The sequence below is a fragment of the Lagenorhynchus albirostris genome, chromosome 2 (assembly GCF_949774975.1).
Source record: "Lagenorhynchus albirostris chromosome 2, mLagAlb1.1, whole genome shotgun sequence".
Classification (NCBI taxonomy): domain Eukaryota; kingdom Metazoa; phylum Chordata; class Mammalia; order Artiodactyla; family Delphinidae; genus Lagenorhynchus; species Lagenorhynchus albirostris.
Window position 1 is genome coordinate 95,704,311 of NC_083096.1, and position 27,923 is coordinate 95,732,233.

General features: G+C 34.1%; 1 protein-coding gene across 3 annotated transcripts in view; it reads left to right on the forward strand.

The window, feature by feature from the left end:
* Positions 1-27,923, forward strand: part of COL11A1 (collagen type XI alpha 1 chain) — a 190,839-nt gene that overhangs the window by 26,700 nt on the left and 136,216 nt on the right. For all 3 annotated transcript variants that reach the window (XM_060142441.1, XM_060142440.1, XM_060142442.1), the window contains exon 4: positions 3,054-3,216. In XM_060142441.1, the coding sequence (XP_059998424.1) occupies positions 3,054-3,216 (163 nt within the window). The remainder of the gene's footprint in view (positions 1-3,053; positions 3,217-27,923) is intronic.

The window sequence follows — 27,923 nt, forward strand, 5'->3', positions numbered from 1 at the left end:
AAACAATTCTTTCATTTGATCATTCAACAAATATTTATAAAGTGTGATGCAGGTTTTCTAGGGAGTGGTGATATAGAAATGAACAAAACAATAAAACACCTAATCATACATAGTTTACAGTCTGGGTAGACACATAATGAACAATAAAAACTTACTAATAAATAGTTTATCAGATGGTGATAAGTGAGAGAGAGAGAGAAATATAGCAGTGAAGAGAATAGGGGATGATGGTGGAGAGTGCAGTTTTAAGCAGTGAGGTCAGGGATAGTCTCACTAAGAAGGTGACATGTGAAGGAGGAGGGGTGCATGCCATGCTGATAATTAAAAGCATACTATTCCAGATGGAGGAAAAGCAAATACACAACCTCTGATTCTGGGTGTGGCTGATTTGGTCTAAGCAACATCAAGGATGCTAGTGTGGCAGAAACAGTGTGGGATGATGAGGATGGAGAATCAGTGGGAGGCCAAATGGTATAACACATTGTAGGTGGTTGTAAACACTTTGGATTTTATTCTAAGTGAAATTGAAAGTCACTGTAGACTTTTTGAGCTGAAGAATGACCAGATTTGACTTCCTTTACCAATTATGTTAATATTGAAAATCATAGGAAGCTTTATATAGCATCGATATGTGCTACGTACTGTTCTGAACACTATACATAGTCAACTCATTTAATTTTTCACGACTCTTGGAAGAAAATAATATTAATAAACCCATTTTACAGATAAGGGAAGTGAGGCACTGGGAGTTTAAGTAACATATATTTGAAAAGTGGCAGAGATAGGGTTTGAACTCAGGTAGTCGCACTTTCCAGTAACAGCCACACTCTTCTCAAAATCATGCTGAATTCTGAATTCTGTGTTGTGAATATTGCCTATCACTTAGGGAGCAGCTAAAGACAAATAAATGTTTATTAAATTTACTCGGTATTTTATTGCTGAATTCAGACAACTAAAAAAATATTTATCGGAAATATGACATTTGGTTGTAGACATAAGAAAGAAATAGCTGTTCAGGTGGAAAAAAGATTCACACTCAGATTATCATTGTCAGGACCATGGAAAAACCTTCATCTCTGTGCAGGGAAAACTGGGCTTTCATGAGTAATTTACATCATTATCCTTAATAATTCATATGAAAAGTGATGATAGTTCTATGAATGAAACTATCATCAGGGGCAGGAATGTAGAGCGTACTGTTTTAGACAGAGCAGTCCTCATTGACATAGTTGCATTGAGCAAAGACATATTGGAAGTGAGAGTGGGCATGTGGAGATATAGAGCAGAACATTCCCTGCAGAGTGAAGAATATGTGAAAGGAACAAGAAAGAGGCAGCAGTGGCTGGGATACTGGGAATCAGAAAGCAAAAATTTGGACATGAGATCAGAGACTGACAGGGCGAGGCAAAGTAAGGACTTCAGTTTTTATTGAGAGTATTATATTAGTTTTTAGCAAGACAGAAACTTGATCTGACTTATTTTTTTAAATTGTCACTCTGGTTGCATCAGAGTAGAAGCAGGGACCAGTTAGGAGTCTAGGTGAGAGGCATGGGTACTTGGACAAAGTTGTGAGCCTTTGAATTCTGTGTATACTGTGAATATAGGATTGACAGATTTTCTGATGATATGAATGTGTAGTATGAGAGAAAAAGAATAATTAGGAATGACTCCAAAACTTAGGGTTAATTTAATATTTTGAATATTATATGTGATACCATGATTATGACATTATTATCAGAGCTTAAATTAATTCAACAAAAATATCAAGTTTAGAGTCCTAATCTTCTTTCAACAATTGAAAGAATTCATTTTTATTTTCTGTTAATGAAAAGCACATACCCACAATAGTAGAGATGGTTTAATTTAAGACACAGGCTTCTTGGCAGAAAAATGTGTAAATTTTACTCTCACAGTATTAAGTGCCTCCTCATATAAATCTTTGCTCAAGTCAAACCAAGCAGATGCCTATGCTAGTTGAAAGTGCTACGGAAAGACCAAAGATTAAGTGTACATGGAAATATACTTGGTCCTCATCAGTAGCCGTGCCAAGTCACATGAAACAGATATTTTAGAAAGCCTCCTGCAACTTTTTGGGTACTTTATTTTATGGATCTAGTCCTAGAAACTTCTGGAATATTAATTTAGCACTTTTCGTTTGGAAAAAAAATAGAGTGGCTTGCAAAATCCAAGTGCGTTCCACTTAGTTGTTTATGTTAGCACCAGATACTGTTAATAAAACCCACCATTTTACAGTATGATTAGGGTATTTATGTTTCCAAAGGGCTGGCCACGTCTCCCCCCAGGTCTGTCATCACTGCCCTGAATTAGCTGGAGCAGTAGCTTCAGAGTGAATTGAGACTCACTCCACACATGCGTTGACTATGCTTTCTTTCAATGTTCCCACTTCCTGCCAACCCTGGAAAGAAGGAGAGATATTGTGTCTCAGTCTTGGATCCTGCCCACAGTAGTGATCTATAACTGTCTTGAAATTGAAGTGGAAAAAGAAAATGAAAGCACTTGAAATAAATGTGCCTAAAGACAGAGAAGCACATTGTGTCTTACAATTAGAACGTTCAGTTGTTCCAGATGGAGCGTTCATTCAATTAGCAGACATACCCTTTTACAGTCTATCTCAGGGGATCTCTCCAGCAGAATTTTTTTAAGTGGAATTCCATTTTGGAAGAAAGCATTTACGTACATAGAAACTATTAATTACTCCATATCCCGCCCCTAATCTCTATCAAATACCGTCATCAGGACATGGTGAAATTAAGCTTTTGTTACAACACAAAGTGAAGCAAAGGATGGTCACTTTCTTATCAACATAGACAGCCAATCCTGCTGTGCATCTTACAGTGCTGGTGTGTCTTTTTGAGTACCTAGCACTGTTCTGGGTTAATAGTAAGTAGTCACCTGTTAACTGATTAATAAATGAGCCTACATTTTGTATACTTTCAGATTATGTGTATAATTTAAAATACATTGTATTTTAATGTGAATAATGGTTTGGCAATGTCTTTGGAACTTACAAAAGAATTACTTGGCTTTTTAAGGTGGCACCGGGTAGCAATCAGCGTGGAGAAGAAAACTGTGACAATGATTGTTGATTGTAAGATGAAAACCACAAAACCACTTGACAGAAGTGAGAGAGCAATCGTTGACACCAGTGGAATTACAGTTTTTGGAACAAGAATTTTGGATGAAGAAGTTTTTGAGGTAAATCAAACTTTATTTTAAGCTGAATATTATTAAATCAGATGAACTGAGTTAACAGTAACAATCAATATATGCTATAAAGCAAAGTTGTAAACTCTAAAGGGTGACCTACTTTCTTCCCCCGTGGGTGTAGCAGTGATGTTTTCTATTGTTCAGTAAGAGAATGAGTAGACAATGGTGACTGTAACGCCTGGGAAACTTTAACAGAGATTGGTTGATTTAAACACAGGCATGCTATTCTCCTGGGAAGAGCAAATGACTTTCCTCTTAGTACTTTGTATTATTTTCTTTGGAGAAAAGAACATTTTCTTCACTTCCTCCTCTCAGAGATTAATTTAATGAAATGTACAAGTCTGATATTTTGCCTTTCTCTGTTCTTTGTGAATGTTTCCAAGGTAAAATAGAGATACTGCAAAAGATGACCTGTAATTTAAAAAAATCACTATTTTAATAATGTGAAGGTCATGGTAAAAAGCTCCTTTCCAATTATAATTTGCCAGTTATGATAATCACATTCTTTCTTTTAATTCTTCAATCATTGGAAACTCTTGCTTTAATTTTCATTTAGTCAATCATTAACAGAACAAACAGACCAGACCCCATAAAGGGATGCACTCCTGAGATATTAGTCATTACTGAGATGATTGCTTTTATATAATTTCAGAATAATTTATTTTTCAAAGTGTAACAAAGTAAAGCTGTGTAATATATTATGGATTAATAGATAAGTTTTACATGGAAGATTTTCTGTAATCTGTTGAAATGTGTGTGTATATGTATATTTATATATACGCACACACAGATATGTACACATAGAGATGTACACACACACACACACACACACACACACACACACACACAGAGTATGTATTTTCAGAAAAAGCAATGTAAATTCAGAGGGTCAGTAGAATATTGCGTCCCTGTACTTAGTTATATAATCTATGGCATAATTTTAAATATAATTAATATTTGTGACATTTTCAGATTATTTGGGATTCTATTTGTTTTTGAGTTTCTGCATTAGTATGTACCTAAGCCTTTGACTCTAAACAAAATGTTTTAACACATCATATCATACTAAATTAATGACAGACTGATTCAGGCAATGTATAATAATATAGTCTCAGATCTCTGATATCAGGCATTGATTGCACACAAATGATAAATCAGTATTTATTTATTAGATGAATGAGTATTATAAACAAATTAAATTTTAGGCTAACAAAGTTCTATTTTAAAATTAAACTCTTCATGAACATCAGTTTCACAAACTAAACTTATTTTTGTAATATCCAAATCCTTATTTTCCTGGAACATAAATGAGTAATATGGAAGAAATATATCAGTGGATGGTTTCATTTCATACATTAGTTTAATCTATTGCTGTACGTATTCACAGAGCCCATGGAAGTTAAACAACAGAAATGAAAAGTAGAATTTTTTTGTCATAAGTGATTAGAACATATAAAGAGGAAGTATAGAAGAGAAAATATACAAATTAATATTAATTAATTAATCCTCAAAATTTACTGGCCCTGAAATATGATATTTGATGTATGTACATGTTGATTAGATTTTTTTCATACAGTTTCGTAGCATTGAGACTTCTATTTTTACCTGAACTTACTTCTAGGTGAATATCATTTAATTTTTATTTTTTACTCCACTCCAACACACATACCAAAATAGACTATACTCCACCTTCTTTCCCATATACTACACTTGGCCTCACTGGGGTCCAGTTTAGAGTTTTTCAAGTATAGTTACAGACTATCACAGTAAGTTCTTTTTTCAAAATAAATAATTGAACCTGATGTTGCATATTAAAAAATACGTAATAAATTCCTCTGTGTTTCAGAGGCTGATTATGGTATCAACAACTAAAACACATAAAGATGATTTCCTTAAAATATTTCCATGTTTTCTTTTTTTTACATCTTCACTGGAGCACAACTGCCCTACAATGGTGTGTTACCTTCTGCTTTACAACAAAGTGAATCAGCCATACATACACACACATCCCCATATCTCTTTCCTCCTGCATCTCCCTCCCTCCCACCCTCCCCATCCCACCCCTCGAGGTAGTCACAAAGCACCAAGCTGATCTCCCTGTGCCATGCGGCTGCCCCCCACCAGCTATCGATTCTACACCTGGTAGGTTATATCTGTCCATGCCACTCTCTCACTTTGTCCCAGCTTACCCTTCCCCCTCCCCATGTCCTCAAGTCCATTCTCTACTAGGTCTGCATCCTTAGTCCTTATTCCCGTCCTGCCCCTAGGTTCTTCATAACCATTTTTTTTTTTTTAGATTCCATATATATGTGTTAGCATACAGTATTTGTTTTTCTCTTTCTGACTTACTTCACTCTGTATGACAGACTCTAGGTCCATCCACCTCACTACAAATAACTCAATTTCATTTCTTTTTATGGCTGAGTAATATTCCATTGTATATATGTGCCACATCTTCTTTATCCATTCATCTGTCGATTCCATGTGTTTTCAACCACTGCTAACCCAAATATCTCTAGCCAAGAGGCATCTAGTAAATAACCACAGACAAAGGTACTGGAAGCAAAGATTATTATTATTCTCTTTGATTAATTCTTAACTTTCTAATATATAAACCATATTCTAAATCTTGAAGTAACTTCAGCTGTTTATTTCGAAAACCTCTATTAAACCACTAGAAAAATAATCTCTAAAAGACTCATTAATGAAACCTTTAGTGAGTATGACAGTGGGTAGCAAAAATAAGTTTATTAAGCTGCTTTGCATCTTGGAGTTTCATGAAAACTTCTGGAACTTTAAATATAACATTTATTTTATATGAAGTGCAGTTAGTTTTGAAAAAGCAAATGCAGAACCTTCACTTTTAGGTTTATCTTGTACTATCTTTGATCAATTAAATGGGGAAACTATTTTTACTTAATAAAATATTGGGAAGGCTTTAGAATAAGAATGTTTGAATTGGATGAAAATTTGTATTTATCTAATCCGCATATCAGAATAGTCATCATACATAAATTCAGGTCTTACTTCCTAAAGTGTATTATTGTATGGCTATATAAAATTTTAAAAACAATGTAGTCTTCTCCACTTGATAAAATGCTATGAAGAAAGTAAATGATTCAGACACACAGATTTTTAAATCGGAATAAAATTTTCTGACTCCTTTTGTGAAATTAGTTCATCTTATCTGAATATGTTTTTAATGTATCTTTCCCTAAAATTTACTCAAATATTTTTCCTTTCATTTTGGTTTGTGTTATGATACCTATCTAGATTTTTGAATCTTTGCAACTAAATGTTTAAAAATTGAACTAAAAATGGCAGGAGATAGGAATGGTACCATGTTTGCATTGTTTTAGTGTTTGATAAACAGTTGTAGTGATGAAGATGACATAAAAACACCAGTGATTTATTAATCTGAAAACTGAAAATATTACTTCTTTAGAAATAGTATCATTCCACTTTAGATGAAAATTTGTTTAGTGTATCTAATTTTGTCTGTATATGACCCTACATTTATGCAATGGTAATGTTAATGGCAATAAATGCTAAAAATGTCCATATTTGAATTGCAATCTGAAGAGTTTAAAAAATTCACCAATAAACAGATGAAAGCAAAACTGGAAATATTTTAAAAAGTATGATGAAGTGGGCTTCCCTGGTGGTGCAGTGGTTGAGAGTCCGCCTGCCGATGCAGAGGACACGGGTTAGTGTCCCGGTCCGGGAGGATCCCACATGCCGCGGAGCGGCTGGGCCCGTGAGCCATGGCCGCTGGACCTGCGCGTCCGGAGCCTGTGCTCTGCGGCGGCAGAGGCCGCAGTGGTGAGAGGCCCGCGTACCACAAAAAAAAAAAAAAAAAGTATGATGAAGTTAGTTTATGCCAAAATGAATATATAGGCCCATAATTCAGATTATATAATTTCAGCATAGCAGAGTGAATCTAAGAATTGATTCTGGAATGAGAAAAATCTGATTTTGAATGCCAGTGCCTAGCTTAATTATGTTTGTCTGTGCAATAAATTGTGCTGGTTTTAATTTCTCAGTCTTCAAATGGGAATAGTAATATAATCTCTCTCAAGTATTTATAAAAAATTGAATTTATGTATATAAAGTGCTTAAAATACTAGTATTTCATTTATATATATGGTTATATGTTATGTGTTAATTTACTTATGCACTAATATGTAGTTTTCTTCATTATTATAACTTCTTTTTTACCTTACAACTCTGACTTTTTAAATATTCTTATACATTTTGATACGAGTGAGCAACAATGATCCATATATCACAAGTCCTTAGTGGTCTGACTTGTAAACGAAGTGCTTCTTTCTGGGCTACTGCTTGTTTACAAGGTACCCTGTGGGAATTAGATAAATTTGCCCTTTCTAGACAGAGGTAGCACCTGGATATGGACCTTAGTGAGTGGAACATGGTCTGAGGGGATGAATATTTTCATGCAGGCACAAAATATCCAACCAACCGTAGTCGACAGCCTTGGTTTGTTCTAGTTGAATAATACACTTCAAAAATGTGAAGAAAAGCTAAATTAGAAGAAGAGCCACACTGTCTATATTGATTATTAATAAAATTACTTTTGGAGTCTTATAAAGAGGAAATTTTTTTTACTAAATATCAAGTTGTAGCCATTATAACTCCAGTTTTCAAAGCATTGCTATTTCCATCTTATTTTTCTTTTTTAATGAATTAAAGTGGGTTATTCCAAGTCTTTTATATTTTTAACAATTATCTATCTTTGGGCAGTTTCTTTCTTTTGAAGCAATAAGAGAAATATGATGGCAATTTGAGTGGAAAAGCTTGTTGATGAAATTTTTCATTTTTTCAAACTTCTCAGAAGAGATTTTTGCATTCAATTTTCTTTGGAGAAATTAATGAATAATAATTTATAAAAGCTATACTATTTCAATAGTTCTTCAAGGCCTGAAAACTTACCTTAAAGTAATAATAGCCATCTCAAATATTTTGTTAAGAATTTGATTACTGACTTGTGATGTCCATGTGTCATTTTACTGCATATATTTTCCAAGGTACATACTTAAAAAAAAAATTGTATGCTAGTAGACGTAGTTTTTGTATAGAACAGCGTGATAGAATGCAGGTAGCTTTCCCATTTACCTACCTTTCCCAGTCTAGATGCATTTAGGTCATAGTCCTTGAGACTTTTTTCTCTATTTATCAAGGTATAATTGAAGTACAATAAGTTACAAACATCAAAAGTGTACCATTTAATCAGTTGCGGCATATGTATATACCTCTGAAATCAACATCATAATCAAGAAAATAAACATTGCCATCACACCCAGAGGAAGTGTCCTCCTGCATTTTTATGATCCATCTCTTCTCCCACCCTAACCCCAGGCAATCACTAATTTGCTTTTTATCGCTATAGCTTATTTGTTCTAGAATTTTTATAAATGGAATTGTGTTGAATGCACTCTTTAGCTTGGCTTTTTTTCTGTCAGCATACCATTTTTGAGATTTACCCATGTCTTCATATGTATCTTTATTTTGCTTATTTTTCTGAACAGTATTCCAATGTATGAATAAACCACAATTTCTTCATCCACCTATTCTGTTAGAAGGCATTTGGATTATTTCCAGATTTTGGCTAGTGCATATAAAGCTCTTGTGAACAATCATGTATAAATTTCGTGTGGGCATTTATTTTTATACCTAGAAGTGGAATGCTTGAGTTATTTGGCAGGTGCATGTTTAACTTAATTAAAAAAAAAAAACTAAACTGTCAAATTGTGTTCCAAAGTGACATTAATCATTTTACACTCCCTCCAGCAGTGAATGAGAGTTCCACTTGTTCTGCATCCTTGTCAACCCTTTATCTGGTCAGTCCTTTAAATTTTAGCCATTCTAAGTGGTTATGTACTAGTGTTTCATTGTGGTTTTAACTGGCATTTCCCTGATGGCAGATGATGATAAGCATATTTTCAGGTTTTTATTGGCCATTTATGCATCTTCTTTTGTGAGGTGTCTTGCCCATTAAAAAAAATGTCTGCTATATTCTGATGATGACATTTTAAGAGTTCTTTATGTATCATGCATACACTTTAAAAAAATAATTAATTGATTAATATATTTATTTTTGGCTGCGTTGGGTCTTTGTTGCTCTCTAGTTTCACTGCATGGGCGTCTCATTGCCGTGGCTTCTTTTGTTGCAGCATGAGCTCTAGGTGCACAGGCTTCAGTAGTTGTGGCACATGGGCTCAGTAGTTGTAGCTCACAGGCTCTAGAGTGCAGGCTAAGTAGCTGTGGCACACAGGTTTAGTTGCTCCACAGCATGTGAGATCTTCCTGGACCAGGGCTCGAACACGTGTCCCCTGCATTGGCAGGCAGATTCTTAACCACTGCACCACCAGGGAAGTCCCATGCGTGCACTTTGACAGGTATGTGCAAATAATTTTTCCAGCATGTGGCTTGCCTTTTTATTTTCTTAATGATGTCTTTCAAAGTGTGAATACTTTTCATTTTGATAAAGTTCAGTTTATCAATGTTGTTTTTCATGTTTTATACTTTTTGTGTTCTAAGAAACCTTTACCTACACCAAAATCACAAGATCTCCTGCTATTAGACATGTTGAAGTTTTACGTTTTACACATAGGTCATGCCTCATTTTGAGTTAATATTTGTGTATGGCATGAGGTAAATGTCAGCACTGATTGTTTTTCCATAAGGATATCCACTTCATCTAGCATCCTTTATTAAAAAAATGTTTCCTTTTATTCATTGGATTATCTTGGCTTCTGTGTTAGAAATCAGTTGGCTACATATGAGTAAATCTCTTACTGAACTCTCAACTATCCCATTCCATTGATTTATTTGTCTCTCTTTTCACTGATACCAAATCATCTTGATTACAGTAATTTTATAGGATGTTGGAAATCAGGTGAGGTAACAGCTCCAACTTTTACTCTTTGTAAACATTGCTTTATTTAATTTAGGTTATCTGCACTCTGCATAAGTTTTAGAATAAGCTTGTCAATTTCTAAAATAAAATTAAGGTTTTAATTGGGATTGCATTTAAGCGATAGAGCAAAATGAAGAGAATTGATATTTTAACAAACATTGAGTTTTCCATTTTCTGAGTGTGGTGTGACTTTTCATTAATTTTGGTCTTCTTTAATTCCACTCACAATGTTTCCTAGTTTTCAGTGTAGACATTGTGGACATCTTTTATTCATTTTGTTCTTAGGTTGTTTTTATTTTTATTTTTTTGATGCTATAGTAAATAAAATCATTTTTAATTTTACCTTTCAATATCTTGTTGCTATTGTATAAAAACACAATAGGTTTTAAAAATATTAACATTGTATCCTCCAAACTTGTTAGATTCATTTTAATAAATGAGTTAGTTCAGGTATTTTTTAAATGCAAATAATCATGCAATCTGCAAACAGGGACCTTTCACTACTTTCTATTTTTACACCCTTTATTTATTTTTCCTTTGACAATGGATAGGACCTCCACCAAAATATTGAATGGAAGTGATGAAACAGGCATTCTTATTTTTTTGTTTTTCTGTTCTCATGTAAATAAATATTCAGTCTTCAACTGTTAAGTATAATGTTGGTTGTAAGTGTTCAATGTAAATTTATCAGTTTGAAAATGTTCACTACTTGTCTTAGTTCCCTAAAAGTTTTTTATCATGAATGTATATTGAATTTTGTTAAATGCTTTTTATGTTTTTATTGCAATGATAATTTTCTTTTCTGTTAGCATATTGAATTTTATTGATTGATTTTCAAATGTTTAAAATCAACTTTTCATTCCTTAGGTAGACCCCACTTGGACATGATATATTATTCTTTTTATATAGTGTTGGATTTGATTTGCTAAAAAATCTTTAGGATTTTGAGCCTTTATTAATGAGAGGTATTATTGGTATATGATGCTCTATATTTGTAATGTCTTTGTCAAGTTTTGGTGTTAGGATAATATTGGCCTTATAAAATGATTTAGAAAGTGATCTCCTCTGTTTTCTGAAAAATTTTTTGTATGGTTGATGTTGTTTCTTTCTTGAATGCTGCATAGAATTCACCAGTGAAAATGTCAGGTGTCAGAGTTTGCTTTTTAGAAACTTTTAAAACATATTTAATTTCATTCCTAGATATAGGTTAATTAATTTTTGCTGATTTTTAAAACATCAATCTTGATAAATTTTACATTTAAAGAAATTTTTCTAGGTCAGTAAGTTGTTGAATTTGTTGGCATAAAGTTGCTTGTAGTATTTTCTTGTCTACATTTAATGTCTGTAAGGTTACTGGTGGTAACTACTTTTCATTCCAGATAATAATGATCCGTATTCTCTCTTTTTTTCCTAGATCAATCAGTTTAAGTAGGCCCTTGAAAATTTTGTTGATATTTTTAACAAATCATATTTGGCTCTTTTTATTATCTCTCTTAACTGACCTCTTTTCTATTCCATTATTGTTGTTCTCTCTATCCTAAATTTGGAAGAGGAAAATCTTTTTTCTGGTCTTGCAAAGCAGAAAGTCATTATTTTCAGATCCATTATTTGCCAGTATAAACATTTAAAGCTATACATTTCTCTTTAAACAGTTTTAGCTTCATCCCATAAATGTGTTATACACATTTTTTATGGTCATTCAGTTAAAATAGTTCCTAATTTCTAGTGTCTAGATACCTGTTTTTCTTAGATTGCTTATTATTATTGATGTTTAATTTAATTCTATTTCTGTCTTACAGTAAACTTGCTGTGATCTCATTCCATTCAGATTTATTTACAGTCGTTTGATGGCCCAGCTTGTAGTCAGTCTATCTTGATGAATGTAGCACATGTCTTTAATAAAAAATGTGTTGTGAAATTGTTGGACTGAGTGCTTTATAGTTTCAATTAGCTGTTTTGAAGTCTCTTTTTTAGAGTTTTAACAACTGGGTTATCTCAGAGTTGGCATTTGTTTATTATCTTTTAAAAATGATTTATTAATATATTTTATTTCTGTAGAGCTCTTTTAGGTTCACAGAAAAATTGAGTGAAAATTATAGGGAGTTTCCATATAGCCTTGTGTGCACACACATGCAGCTTCCCCCACTAGCAACATCCCTACCAGAGTGGCACATTTGTGGCAGTGGATGAATGTATATCAACACATCATTATCAGCCAAAATCCATAGTTTATATTAGGGTTTGGTACATTCTGCGTGTTTTGCAAATGTATAATGGCATGTATTCACCAATACATGTACACAGTAGTATCTTACGAAATGGTTTCATGCCCTAAAAATTCTCTGTGCTCCACCTATTCATTGCCCCCTCTCCCCTAAGCTCTTCCATTTAGGGGAGTTTTTACTGGCTGCTTAGTTTTGCTTTTTCCAGGATGTCATATAGTTGGAATCATACAGTTTTTAGTCTTTTCATGTCAGTTCCTTTCACTTAGTGACATGCGTTTACATTCCCTCCATGTCCTTCATGGCTTGATAGCTCATCTCTTTTTAGTAGTGAATAATATTCCACTGTTTGAATGTATCTCAGTTTATTTATCCATTCATCAACTGAGGGACCTACTGATTGTTTCCAAATTTTGGTAACTATGAATAAATCTGCTGTAAACAACTGTGTGCAGGTTTTCGTGTGGATATGTTTTCAATCTCTTAGGGTAAATACCATGGAGCATAATTGCTGGATCATATGGTATGGGTATGCTTCGTTGTATAAGAAATTGGCGAACTGCCTGCCAAAGGGACTGTACTATCTTGCATTATCACCACAATGAATGAAAGTTATTGCTTCACAGTTTTGGCACTATTTGGATGTTGTCCATTCTGATAGGTACATAGTAGTATCTCATTTTAGTTTGCATTTCCCTGATGACACGTTGAACGCCTTTTCATATATGCTTACTTGCCATCTGTATATCTTCTTTGCTGATGTGTCTGTGAAGGTCCTTTGCCCATTTTTTAAGCAGGTTATAGTTGAATTTTAAATGTTCTTTGTATATTTTGGAGAAGAGTTCTTTATCATTTGTGTCTTATGCAGGTACTTTCTCGCAGTTTGGCTAGTCTTCTCATTCCCTTGACATTGTATTTCATGGAGTAAAAGTTTTTAATTTTAATGAAGTGCAGCTTATCAATTATTTCTTTCATGCATCATGCCTTTGATGTGATAGCTAAAAAGTCATTGCCATACCCAAGGTCATCTAACCTTTCTTATATGTTATCTTCTAGGAGTTTTATAGTTTTGCATTTTACATTTAGATCAATGATATATTTTGAGTTAATTTTTGTGAAGGGTGTGAGGTTTGTGTTTAGATTCAGTTTTTTGCATGTGGATTTCCAGTTTTTCTAGTAACATTTGTTGAAATGACTGTCTTTACTCCATTGTATTGTCTTTGTTTGCTCCTTTGTCAAAGATAAGTTGACTGTACTTATATGGGTCTACTTCAGGGCTCTGTATACTGTTCCATTGATCTATTTGTCTGTTCTCTCACGAATACCACATTGTCTTGAATACTGTAGCTTTATAGTAAGTCTTGAAGTCAAGTGGTGTCAGTTCTCCACCTTTGTTTTACTCGTTCAGTACTGAGTTGGCTATTCTGGGCCTTTTGCCTCTTATTATAAATTTTAGAATCAGTTTGACAATACTCACAAAATAATTTCCTGGAATTTCTTTTAACTTATTTTTTTGGCTGCATTGGGTTTTCATTGCTGCAAACGGGCTTTCTCTGGTTGAGGTGAGCGGGGGCTACTCTTTGTTGCTTCTTATTGCAGTGGCTTCTCTTGCTGTGGAGCCCGGGCTCTAGGCACACAGGCTTCAGTAGTTGTGGCACGCAGGCTCAGCAGTTGTGGCTCGCGGACTCTAGAGCACAGGCTCAGTAGTTGTGGCACACGGGCTTAGTTGCCCCGCAGTATGTGGGATCTTCCCGACCAGGGCTCAAACCCATGTCCCCTGCATTGGCAGGTGGATTCTTAACCACTGCACCACCAGGGAAGTCCATTTCCTGGGATTTTAACTGGGAGAGTTGACTCTATAGATCAAGTTGGGACAACCTTACATCTTGGCAATACTGAGTCTTTCTATCTGTGAAAATGGAATATTTCTCAATTATTTAGTACTTCTTTGATATTTCATCAGCATTTTGTAGTTTTCCTCATGTAAATCTTCTTCATATTTTGTTATTGTTTTCAATTTCACTCATTTCAGCTCTAATTTTTATCATTCTTTTCTTCTGCTTACTTTGGAATTAACTTGCTCTTCCTTTTCTAGTTTTCTAAGGTGGAAACTTAGATGATTGATTTTCAATTTTTCTTCTTTTCTAGTATTTGCATTCAATGTTAGAAATTTCTCTTTGACAATTGCTTTTGCTGCAACCTACACATTTTGATAAGTTGTGTTTTTATTTTCATTTAGTTCAAAAATATTTTAAAACTTTCTTTGAGATAGCACCATTGACTCGTGTTATTTGGAAGTTGTAGTTTATTCTCCAAGTTTTTTTAAACTTTACAGACATCTTTCTGTTATTGATCTCTAGTTTAATTTCACTGTGTTCTAAGGGCTGATATCATATGATTCTATTCTTTTAAATTGATTAAAGTGTGTTTTATGGCCCAGAATGTGGTCTGTTTTTGTGAATGTTCCATGTCAGCTTGAGAAAAATGTGTAATCTGATGTTGTGGATAAAGAAGTGTATACATGTCAATTATATCCACTTGACTGATAGTGCTGTTGAGTTCAACTATGTCCTTACTAGTTTTCTGTAGCTGGATCTGTTGATTTCTGGTAGAAGGGTGTTAAACTTTCCAACTATGATATTAGATTACTCTATTTCTTCTTGCAGTTATATCAGTTTTTGCCTCATTTTTTATACTTTGATATTCTGTTGTTAGGCACATACACATTAAGGACTATTATTCTTGGACTATTGACTCCTTTATCAGTATGTAATATCTCTATCTCTGATAACTTTTCTTGTTCTGAAGTCTACTGTGCCTAAATTAATATAGCTATTCTTACTTTCTTTTGATTAGTGATAATATGGTATATCTTTTCCATCCCTATACTTTTTTCTTTTTTTTTTGGAGTATAGTTGCTTTACTGTATTGTGTTAGTTTCTGCTGGACAGCAAAGTGAATCAGCCACACATATACATATATCCTCTTCCTTGGATTTCTTTCCCATTTAGGTCACCACAGAGCATTGAGTAGAGTTTCCTGTGCTATACAGTCTGTTCTCATTAGTTATCTATTTTATACATAGTAGTGTATATATGTCAATCTCAATTTACCAGTCCATCTCACCCCCTTCCCCTCTTGGTATCCATATGTTTGTTCTCTAAATTGTGTCTCTATTTCTGCTTTGCATATAAGTTCATCTATACCATTTTTCTAGATTCCACATATATGCATTAATATATAGTATTTGTTTTTCTCTTTCTGACTTACTTAACTCTGTATGACAGTCTCTAGGTCCATCCACGTCTCTGCAAATGACCCAGTTTCATTCCTTTTTACGGCTGAGTAATATTTCATTGTATATATGTACCACATCTTCTTTATGCATTTCTCTGTTGATGGTCATTTAGGTTACTTCCATGTCCTGGCTATTGTAAACAGTGCTGCAATGAACATTGGGGTGCATGTATCTTTTTAAATTATGGTGTCTCCATCCCTATACTTTTAATCTATATGTGTCTTTATATTGAAAGTAGGTTTCTTGTAAACAAAATATTGGACCTTGTTTTTTGATCCACTCTGACAATCTCTGTCTTTTAGTGGGTATATTTGGACCACTGATGTTTAAAATGATTATTGATATAGATGAATTTACATCCACCATATTTGCTACTGTTTTCTATTTGCTGCCCTTTATTTTTGTTCATATTTGTCTTCTATTACTTTTCTGCCTTCTTTTTTGGTTTAAATTGAGCATTTTTTATGATTCCATTTTCACTATTTTCTTGGCATATCAATTATACTTCTTTTATTACTTATTTTAGTGGTTACCCTATCATTTGCAATATACATTTACAACTAATCCAAGTCCACTTTCAAAAAATACTATATTATTTCACAGGTAGTACAAGTTACCTTATAATAATAATGTAATCCTTATTCCTCCCTGCTATCTTCCTGTACACTTTAAATCTTCTATAAGTTACTTATAATACCTAATACAGTGTAAATGTTATGTAAATAGTTGTAAATACAATGAAAATGTTATGTAAGTAGTTGCACGCATGCAGCAAATTCAAGTTTTGCTTTTTGGAACTTTCTGGAATTTTTTTTCTAAATGTTCTTGATCCACAATTAGTTGAATTCATGGATGAGGAGCCTCTGGATACAGAGGGGCAACTGTGTGTGTGTGTGTGCATTTTATTTATATATATATATATATTATTTTGAACAAACTGAAACAGATCAATTAAGAATAAGAAAAATAAAAATTTCTGTTTTACCTTTATTCTTTCTCCCATTCTTTTTTTCATTATCTGGTTTCTCTGAATTATATCATCTTTCTTTTCTCTGAAGAACTTCTTTTTAAATTGCTTGAGAGACAGGTCTACTGCCAGCAAATTCCCTCAGTGTTTGGCCGAGAAAGTATTGTGCTTTCAATTTTGAAGGGTAATTTTGCAGGGTACAGAATTGTAGCTTGTTGTTTTTTTTTCTCTCAAGACTTTAAATATTTCACTCTACTCTCTTTTTGCTTGTATAGTTTCTAAAGAGAAGTCAGATGTAATTACTGTTGATACCTTTGTATCTCTGTAGGTAAGGTGTTTTTTTCATCTGATTTTTTGAAATTTTTTTTATTATTGATTATCTGAAGTTTGGATATGACGTGCCTAGGTGTCAGAGGTTTTTTGGGCATTTATGCAGCTCCTGGTTCTCTGTTCTTCCTGGATCTTTGAAGGGTGTCTGATATTAATTTGTGCAAATTTTCAGTCATTATCACTTCACATGTTACTCTGTTTCTTTCTCTTTCTTTTTCTGGTATTCCCATTATGTGTATGTTATATCATTTGTAGTTGTCCCACAGTTCTTGGATATTCTGTTCTGTTCTGTTTGATTTTTTTTTAAATCTTCTTCTTTTTTGCTTTTCAGTTTTGGAAGTTTCTATTGTTATATCCTCAATCTCAGAGATCTTTTCTGAGCCATGTCTGGTCAACCAATAAACCCATCAAAGACATTCTTGTTCCTATTACCATTTTCTTAATTATTATGGGTTTCTTTTTGTAGGTCCTTTTCTTCTCTTGTGTTTCCCACTTAGAGAAGTTCCTTTAGCATTTGTTGTAGAGCTAGTTTGGTGGTGCTGAATTCTCTTAGCTTTTGCTTGTCTGTAAATATTGTGCTTAAATAATTGATGTAGCGATACAAATAAATAGTTGTAATAAATATGATTCTGCCCATAATAAAGATATAGGTATGTTCAAGGGAGAAAATAACAACTGTATCCAAAATGATGAAAAATAAAAGGGTATTTAAAGATGAGGGCACCTGTGCAAAAGATGAAAGTTTGGAATGAGCTCAGCACATCTGAGAATGCAATTTGCTTCGGGGGTATTTGGGAGATGAGCTGGTAGGATGAGTTAGGGCCTGTGTATGGACTGAATTTTATAACATGCTGAGGGGGTTGAACTTTAAACCATAAGTCATAAGAAGTTTCTTTAAGTAGAGGAATTAAACATTGAGTCTTGTTTTTTAAAAGTTCTTTTTGTGGCAGTGAAGGAGTTAGTCTAGAATCAGAAGAACCTGGTGGGAATAAAACACCAAAACTGATATGTTGAAACATTAGTTCAAATAAAAGGTTACTTACAGTAGAGACAAGGCCATGACAGAAGAAATGGAGAGAAGGGTCTTGCTTCAGAATGCTAATGTGGGTTAGAATTGACAGGTCTTAGGGGCTGATTAGGTATGTGGGGTTAAGGGAGAGAGGAACTTAATACTTTATGCTTTACATAGAGTATTAAATAGTCAATGTTTTCTTCTTAAAAACATGAACTGTTTGGAATTTTAACTAAATTCAAAAGTCTTTAGTTCTCTTTTTTACGATTGATGAACTACATGCTTTTAATGAAGCTTTAAAAGGCCATAGGATTATCCTGGACCAAATAATCTTATTTCACCATGTTTCTATATACTTCTGAGCTTTACAGTAAAAACATAGGTAGTGTGAAATTATTATTAGCTCAAAGAAGTAGAATAAGAATGTGATAAATTATTTAAATTATTTTATATTTTTTTAGGAAGTAGTTTTTTTAAGGCATGACCTAGTTCATTTTGGTTTACAATATGACTATATAAAGTTCTTAGAAGAGCGGCAGGTATACAGTAAGTGCCAGTTAAGTATTATTTATTATTATAATTATTAACGTTATCTATTTCTTGGAAAATTGCAGGAGGCTTTTAATTGATCTCCCTGTGTCTGTCTGCCCATCTGCTAGTCTGTTCTCTAAGCAGCAAGCCTAGACTAGCAGGCATATTCCTGTCAAATAGCACCTGGCTGAAAGAATGAATGAGTCAGTAAAGAATGTCACTTCCTTGTTTATAACTGTCTGGTGGCTTGTCATGTCATTTAGAGTACGTTAAAGTTCTTTCAATATTCCGTCGTCTCCTAAGTGATTCATCCACACCCTCTGCCCCTTTTCTCTGACTTCATCAATGATTCCTTTACCCCCTTGCTCCCTCTGACCCACAAGGCATCCCGTTTTGAACACATCAATCATGCTCCAGCCTTGGGGTCTGAGCATCCACTCGTCCTTCTGCCTGGAAGGCTTTTCCTTAGATATTTCTATGAATTTCTTACTTCCTTGGTTCCTCAGTTGTCTCTGTCTCAGCGTCCCTTTATCAGCAAAATCTTTCATGATCACAGTTTGTTATATAGTATCTTACTTTCTACAATCTCTCCTATCCTGCTTTATATTTTTAAAGCACCTATTACTCTGATACTATATTTTGCTTATTTTCTCTTTCCTTCTCTGGAATGTAAGCTCCAAGAGAGCAGAAGCTTTGTATTGTATCCGTAGTGTCTACAGCACTGCCTGAAAATATGTTTTAAATGGATGAAATAAATATGCTTTCTAGCATTTATTAATTCAAGGAGTATAGATCATCTTGGCCAATAAGGAAGCAGGAAGAAAGATTTGTTACCTTTTTCCTAATCATTTTTTCTTTCCTCGTTTTCTTTTATTATTTTTTTTGTGGAATAGAGCCACATTGATAGTTCTCTTTCAGTAGGAATGTTTATTAGAAAGTATAAGATAAACATGCCCTTTTTGTGGTAGTGTTTTATACAACTTTAAAGTTTTAAAGTATTGCAGTTTTTGTAATACTTGGTAAATAGTTGTTGAATTAGTAGTACATTCAAGTAACATAGGATCACTACTCATTTTCTTAAAACTGATTTCTTAAGCTGATTTTGGGACACAGTGAAATATAAGGACTGTGTGGGTAGCAGTTCTGTCTGTGATTATGTGGTTTTTTTCATTTTTTCCTTTGAATTATAGTTCAGATGCAATCTCTGATGCATTTTTCAATTAAACTAAAATTTGAAGCATTTTGGCAGCTTTCCTTTTCCACACAAAATAGTTGAGAAAGAATCATTAACCGTATAGAATGTCTGGAAAAAAAACTATGATGTGAGTTAATGCCTTGGCAAATTCAGAAGTCTTAGTAGGCAAGAAGCATATTTTTTCAATTAATCTTCTGATAATCTCTAATTTTTTGCGCATTTTATGCCATGTTTAAGATTTAATGTCAATCTTGTTCCTGGATATACAATCAAAAACCTCTTCCAAGACCCACCATACTTTTCAACAAAGCTCTAATATCAAATGTGAGCAGAAGTTTTAGTGTCCAGGGAATATCTTATGGAAACATTGTAGAATTTTTTTAAGCTATTGCTTTTACAGTGGTACATGCTGGAAACTGTTTATCTGAATGTATTTTTCTTTCTCTTCTATTATACTTTTTCCTTATGGGCTTTACTTATAGAATAATAACTTTAAGTCTTCTGAAACTCAACTTTTTTGGAATTTATTTATGGAACTAATAAAAATATATTCTCCAGCAGCATTTCTTAAATTTTACAGTCTATAAACACATCTAGAAGTTTAAGCTCAAAGGTGTGTTCTCCTTTAATTGGCTTCAAGTACTATAATAATTATACCTTACGTCTGTGTACACTTACACTTTAAAAATTGCTTAAATAGGTATTAATTTTTAAAGAATCTGTAGGAAATACAAGACAAATAATAGTATTCTTAATTTACAGTTGTTGAAATTGAGTCTTATAATGGTGAATAAATTAATTGCCTGGATATCTATTTACCGAACAAACTTTTGGTACATACTCACTACGTGCAGGCCTATTCCAGGAATTGTGGAAACCTGGGAGAACAAAACAGACAGGTCCTTACTCTCATGAAGTTTATATTCCAGTGAGTTTAGCTGTATAATGTAGATTGGCTTATTAAGAAGAGGAGCCCCTGGGGGTTCCTGATAGCCTAGTGGTTAGGATTCCAGGCTTTCACTGCCATGGCCTGGGTTCAGTTCCAGGTCAGGGAACTGAGATCCTGAAAACCGCACGGCATGGCCAAAAAAAAAAAAAGAGGAGCCCCAACCACAAACTGTGTGTATTCTAGTAGATACAGTGTACTTTCCTGGAAAGTGATATATACTGATTACTTGAATCCTTAAACTTAATATATATATAAAACGAAGATACCAATTACTATTTTAGGGCCTTCAACTATGGGGTCTTTCTCTAACTTCTCATACTCTCTGTGAGTGAGTTCAGTGTGGGTTCCAGCAGGAAACTGAATTTCTACTCAGGTGATTTCAGAGGTTTGAACAAGGAGGCAGAGTTACCTGGCAAGGAGTATTACCTTTCCAAGTGTTAAGTGGGCAAGGGGCAGAAATAGCAGTACAGTGAAAGCTGGAGCCCTGCACTAGTGCTTTCTGACAGTGGCACTAGTGGTCAAGGTATCAGACTGCCGTGACAGACAGGAAAGTGTCTGGCGAAACTACCCAACCTCCTTCTCTTCCCACCTTCCTAACTCCTAACTCTTGGTGGTCACTTCCATTGTCTGTACTGGAAACTGACCTGCCAAGACAGTCTGATGATGTGGGCTATGGGGTCATATTCTTTAGGCACAGGGTAAGAGAGAGCAATGATTAGGATTCTGGGAGCCAACAAAGAATACCAAGTATCTTTATATTTAAAAGAAAAACTAGACACTTTCTCATTAATTATCTCATTTATGCCAGTTCCTTCTAGATTATTCCTTTGATTTTCTGAGATGAAAATTGTGTCATTACCCCACCCCTGCCACCCCAATTTATTTATTTTTCATAATTGGAATATAGTAAGTACTAAAGAAATATGTTTCTTATATATCATGTCTGTGTTTAATTAATCTCCCTTACCAGGTTATATGCTATCTGAGAGTAGGATCTGGGTCTGATTTCCCTCTTTATTTTTCTTTTGCCTATCTATAGTGTCAGCATGTTACTTTGCCTCAATAAATATGTGTTGACTAAATGGATAGATGACTGATTGATAGACAACCAGGGGAAAGGATTCTGAAAGTTATCTGGCTGTCAAATTTCTGTGTAAGTTACCACTAAAAGTTATAGAAGAAATACATTTATTATCTGACTTATAATGTATCTGTGCCTATTAATAAAATTATGTGTTACTTCTGCTGTTTTCTTTTTTAAGAAAATATTTTGTTTGGGGGAAAAATGTAGCTTGTCTTAAAATTGTAAGGCATGAAGTGCCTCCTGGAATTAGGAATGCTGTGTAACAGGTTTGCTTTTTTTTTTTCCTTCAAAAGTATAGTTCTTTGCAAATACTCCCATTTCAATAGGGAATTCTGGCTTTCAAATTTGAGAGCATAACCCCCATCTTTCACTGTTCAGTAGACATATATACAGTTTGACTACATTCTGTAGTGAGCAAAGAAGTTTTCACATTGGTACTAAAAAAACATTTTTTTCAAAATTAAAAAAGAGTAAAAGGTATATCAATTACTTTATAATGTATATGCATACTTTTAAAATCCTCTTAGGCTTATATATTTCATAAAATGGCCAAATTTTGATTTAATAAAACTTCAATTCACTAAAGAAATGTATCATTTATTATAGTAGAGGAGTGCAACAGAGTAGAAATAAGGAAGTATTTAAAAATATTATTTCTAGGACCTATTACTGGGACAATAATTACTGGACAATATTACTTCTGGGACAGTATCATTGCATGTAGAACTAGAATAATAAATGTATAAAAATGCTACTACCAATGACTTCTTTTCATCCACTGATATTTTCTCTAGACTTAAAAATAGTCAATAAAGGGCTTCCCTGGTGGCGCAGTGGTTGAGAGTCCGCCTGCCGATGCAGGGGACACGGGTTCGTGCCCCGGTCTGGAAAGATCCCACATGCCGCGGAGCGGCTGGGCCCGTGAGCCATGGCCGCTGAGCCTGCGCGTCTGGAGCCTGTGCTCCGCAACGGCAGAGGCCACAACAGTGAGAGGCCCGTGTACCGCAAAAAAAAAAAAAAAAAAAAAAAAGGCAATAAAAATGATGATGCTAAACAGACATGTGGAAAGAAATGATACAGTTTATTTGCTTGTGTTAAAAGAGTAAATGTGCCAGTTCAACTGTTAAACTCTATGAAATGATGAAAAGTCTATCACTTCTTTTCATATTCAAAAGATGATAATTACTTTAAAATAAATTCAAAATTTACTGTCAAGGCTATGAAATACAAAGTAAATGTCAAATTCTGCAGTTAACTTTGTGTGACAGGCAGCGAAAGTCATACCTGCTTGCAAAGGTCATATTTGACCTTTATGCTGATATTACTTATATGAATTTGTTCTTTGAGTCTATATTAAAATACAAGTTTAAAATATTAAATGATTCATAATATTTTTTTCATACAAATAATATTTTTTTCTCAAGTTAATTTTTAAAGATAAGGTCTCAAATGATTTCCATTTTGTTTTAAAATCCTCTTTTTAGATTTTAAATGTTATCTTCAGTTATATTATTTTGAACAACAGATGTTTGTAAAAAGTATCAGATGACTTTATTTTGGGAGGAAGATCAAATTTTGATTATTCATATTTTAAATGTTCATTATTTAATGAACATTTGAAATGAAGAGTCTTTTTGTAATCTGAGGATCATCTCAGTATTTTTTATGATTTGTAATTTAATTTTGCATGTCTTTTCTTAAATCAAGAAAGAACCAAGTATGTTGTTTTACTCTTGATTTATATTACTATGAATAGATAAAATGAAGTATAGAATACAAAAAATGTATTATTCTGATTATATATATATTTTTATATTATATATAAAAATGATAAAACACTTTTCTATTCCTATTTTCATTGTTGAAATGAAGTAGAATTAGGATATACTTTCATTAATATGGAGTTGATACAACAAGGAATTGTTTTCACTTTTTTACTAGTATAATGAAATTGCATTTTTAAAAAAATCATATAAATGGTTGTTTAAACTCACTATGACCTCTAGCATAATTTAATTTGATAAAGATCTTTAAAACTCTGGTAAGTTTACTTAAAAACTTGTTCCCTTCAAATTCTTTATTTATACTTGGAGACAAATATTTATTTATCATTCTCACTTTCTACTACCTCTAATGCTTGAGGGATATTTACACATGATGATACTGTCGGGTGTATGATAACCTGTGATTACCCTGAGTTCTAGCTGCTTGCCAAATTAAATCAGTCAATATTTCCACAGCATCTACTTAATACCAGATCCTGGACATAGTTAGAGATTACCCATGTTACAAACAAACAAAAATACTTGTTTTGAAGTGCTCTTCTTTATTCTGCTATGAAGATAATACTTGCAAGATATAAATAAAAACGAACTAGTATTTATCAGTCTGTATTTGTTTGCTAGGGCTGCCATAACCAAATACCACACACTGTGTCTTAAACAACAGAAATTAATATTTTCACAGTTCCAGATGCTTGAAGTCTGAGAGCAAGATGTTAGCAAGGTTGATTTCTTTTGAGGCCTTTCACCTTGGCTTGTAGATAGTCATCTTCTCCTTGTGTCTTCACATGACCTTCGCATTGTGGTGTCTGTGTCCTAATCTCCTCTTCTTATAAAAAGACCAGTCATATTGGATTAGGGCTCTCCATAAAGATTTCATTTAATCTTCTGTCTTTATAGGTCCCATCTCCAAATATAGTCAGGTTCTGAGGCTAAGAACTTAAACATATGAATTTGGGGCACACAGGTCATCCCATAACACTAAGTCTAGACAAGTTCATTTTGTCTTTGATTACCAGTGAAAAAATGGGTATAAATTGCTACAGAAAGAGGTATGGGCTGTCCAGCTAAAGGGAAAATTTCTGCTGATTCTTATTGATGCTTATAACTTAGTTTGGTCTCAGTGATATAACCTGACAGTCGGCACATAGAGGAGTACAATTCAAAAGTAAATAAAGGCAAGTTTCTTAAAAAAAAGAAAAAGACTTTTTCTAGAAAAAAATTAGTTATCATTTCACTTCATAGACTTAAAAGGTTGATCCCCAATTTTTCCTTTTTATTGTTTCTCAACTGAGTAAATGGATTTTCCGTCTTACCCTTGCTCATACCAGAAACTACAGAACTACCTTCCACTCTTCTCTAATGCACTTCCTCCCTCTCTACTTGCCATTCCCATTCCACTCCATCATCATTACCTAGTCAGTTCTCAAATCTCACACGTTTTTCTCTAATAAACTCTATGTATCCTCTACTCCATTCCTGCTGTTGCTGAGTTAAATTTCCCAATGCTTAACTGTGATGGATTCCTAAGCAAGATTCTCATGCTTCCAAACTAGCTGCTTTCAAATCATCCTTCCCTATGTAGTCATAGCAATTTTGTTAAAATACGTCATTGGTCAATTTGCTCCATGGTTCAAAGTCCTTGAATGACATTCTGTAACTTTTAGAATTCAGTTCACACACAAAGCTTTTCTCAGATTGGTTCTTTGCTTGGTTCTTTTTCTTTCTTCTACTTTATCTCTTTCATCCCTCAACCCTCACTGCTCATTATCACCATATAGGGCCTTCCTTCCAACTATACAGCACTATATGTACTTTTCCAACTTTGTCAGTTTCATGCATCCAGAGTTCTGTTTAAGAGGTTTCCTGTCTTTTTTTAAAATTAATTAATTAATTTATTTATTTAGGGCTGTGTTGGGTCTTCGTTTCTGTGCGAGGGCTTTCTCTAGTTGTGGCAAGTGGGGGCCACTCTTCATCACAGTGCACGGGCCTCTCACTGTCGCAGCCTCTCTTGTTGCAGAGCACAGGCTCCAGACACGCAGGCTCAGTAGTTGTGGCTCACGGGCCTAGTTGCTCTGCAGCATGTGGGATCTTCCCAGACCAGGGCTTGAACCCGTGTCCCCTACATTAGCAGGCAGATTCTCAACCACTGTGCCACCAGGGAAGCCCCGTTTTCCTGTTTAATACTATTTCCCTCTCCATCTTCTTCATCAACCTAACTCCTATTTGCTTATAACATACAGTCAAGATTTTAACAAGAAGCATTTTATAAAAGCATTCATTCCCGTTGAGATTCCTGCATGTTAAAGTTAATGGAGGTAAGAATGTGCTTCGGGAAATTTGGAGGCTAGCTGATTTTATAGAATGCAATTGCAGCATGTGATTTACAACAGGTTTAGGGGAGATGAAATTTCTAACTCTAGAAAGCTTTGAAATTCAGTGAGACACATAGTCAATAAATACTTGGAGTCTTCTTTTCCAGATATTACCGAAAGTAAGTTATTCTCCTAGAATATAACTAACACCCAAGTTTTAATATTAAAAGTTTAAATCTTCCAAGATTCATAGTGGAATTAAAAGCCTTATAAGATTGTAGAGTTACTAGTTGCCAGGTTGATATTAGAGAGAGTGTTTATAAATAAGCTGTTTAAAAACAAACTGTTTATTGAACAATTATAGTTGTATATTGATCCAGCCTCTGCTTTAACTGTTTTGGTTATGTCTGAATTTCCTCTGTCATTCTTGGGATCTTATTATGCTTCAAGCACATAATTCATTCACAGGTTACCTTATTCAGGCACATGGAATTGAACATGACAGCTGATCAAAACCCAGTTTTTCATTGCTCATTCTCAGGAATCAGCTGCTGTTGCTGTACAGTTCAGTGGATGCTCAGGCTGGGAACTGACTTCAACCAAGCACTGGTTGACTTCATAGGATGCAGAATTGAATCTGAAAATTCAGACACTTAGCATTGACACATTGACATGTGACCTTAGATATTATACCAATTTCTTGTACAACACTTTTTCAATAAATGTGATTTCTTGTACATGCAAAAAAGCTAAATGTGTATTAACCTGTGTATTTCCTGAATTATAATGTAATTACGTTCATAGCAGAGAAAATGGAAATAGCTAGGCCTTATAGAGAGTTACTATATATATGCATATACAAACAAAAATAACAAACAAAAATTGTTAGAATATGTGAATTATATTTTAGTTTTGAGAGGAGGATATGCTATTATTTATATAATTGGTCTTGAAAAAAATGTGGCTGGATCCTTTTGCAATTCATGTGACATTCAGAAGAACCTCATCTTTATATATAGTTTCTGTTCAGTTTTCTTGCATTTGTTTTGCTTCCCTCCTCTAGACTCATTCTGTCTATAGAAAAATACTATAGTATAGACCTAGTTGACACAGCTGTAGATAGCAAGGTAATTGTTTCAGCTCTACTTTAATTTTGGCTTTGTAGAGCATTAGAGGAGGAGGATGTCTTTTTCATATGTTGTGTACAGCAGATGCCAATTTTACTTGGTAACTTCACCCTTTTCCAGCTGTAGAAATTTTTATGACTGTTGAATCTAAATATTTATAGTTCATTCAAGCTGTCAGGATGCTTTGTTTGTCTACAGACTGTCTCATAACATGTCATATGATTAACATAAAACACTATAAAATGCCTTCCGGGGAAAATAGTACTGTAGGTTTTTAACACAATTTTCCAGTTTCTTTCCAGTAGTACTATATTTAATGGCTGAATATCAAACACCTGAAAAAAGAATTTATTGTGGAAAGGTTGGCAGGCTTCCATTTAATGAAGCAAAGTGCCTTGACTAGAACAGTTAAGTACTCAGGAAACCAGTATTCTTCTAAAAAATATACTGTTAAAAATACTATATGTAATAAGATAGGCAATTTTTTGTGTTTCAGCAAAAGCTTCATTTGGTTTATTATATTATCTATAAGTTAAGTGTGGAACTCTATAATTTTTAGTTCTGAAGAGGACCTTAGATATGATCTCTAAAGGCATTCATTTTGGGCTTCCCTGGTGGCGCAGTGGTTGAGAGTCCACCTGCCGATGCAGGGGACATGGGTTCGTGCCCCGGTCCGGGAAGATCCCACATGCTGCGGAGCGGCTGGGCCCTTGAGCCATGACCGCTGAGCCTGTGTGTCCAGAGCCTGTTCTCCGCAACGTGAGAGGCCACAATAGTGAGAGACCCGCGTACCGCAAAAATAAATAAATAAATGCATTCATTTTACAAATGATGAATTAGGGTAAGTGACTTGCATAATTCCAAGTAATTAATGGCAAGGCTGTGATTCAAGAATCAGAATTTCTGATTGAAACCCTCAGTGATGACAGTACACAAGAGGTACTGAA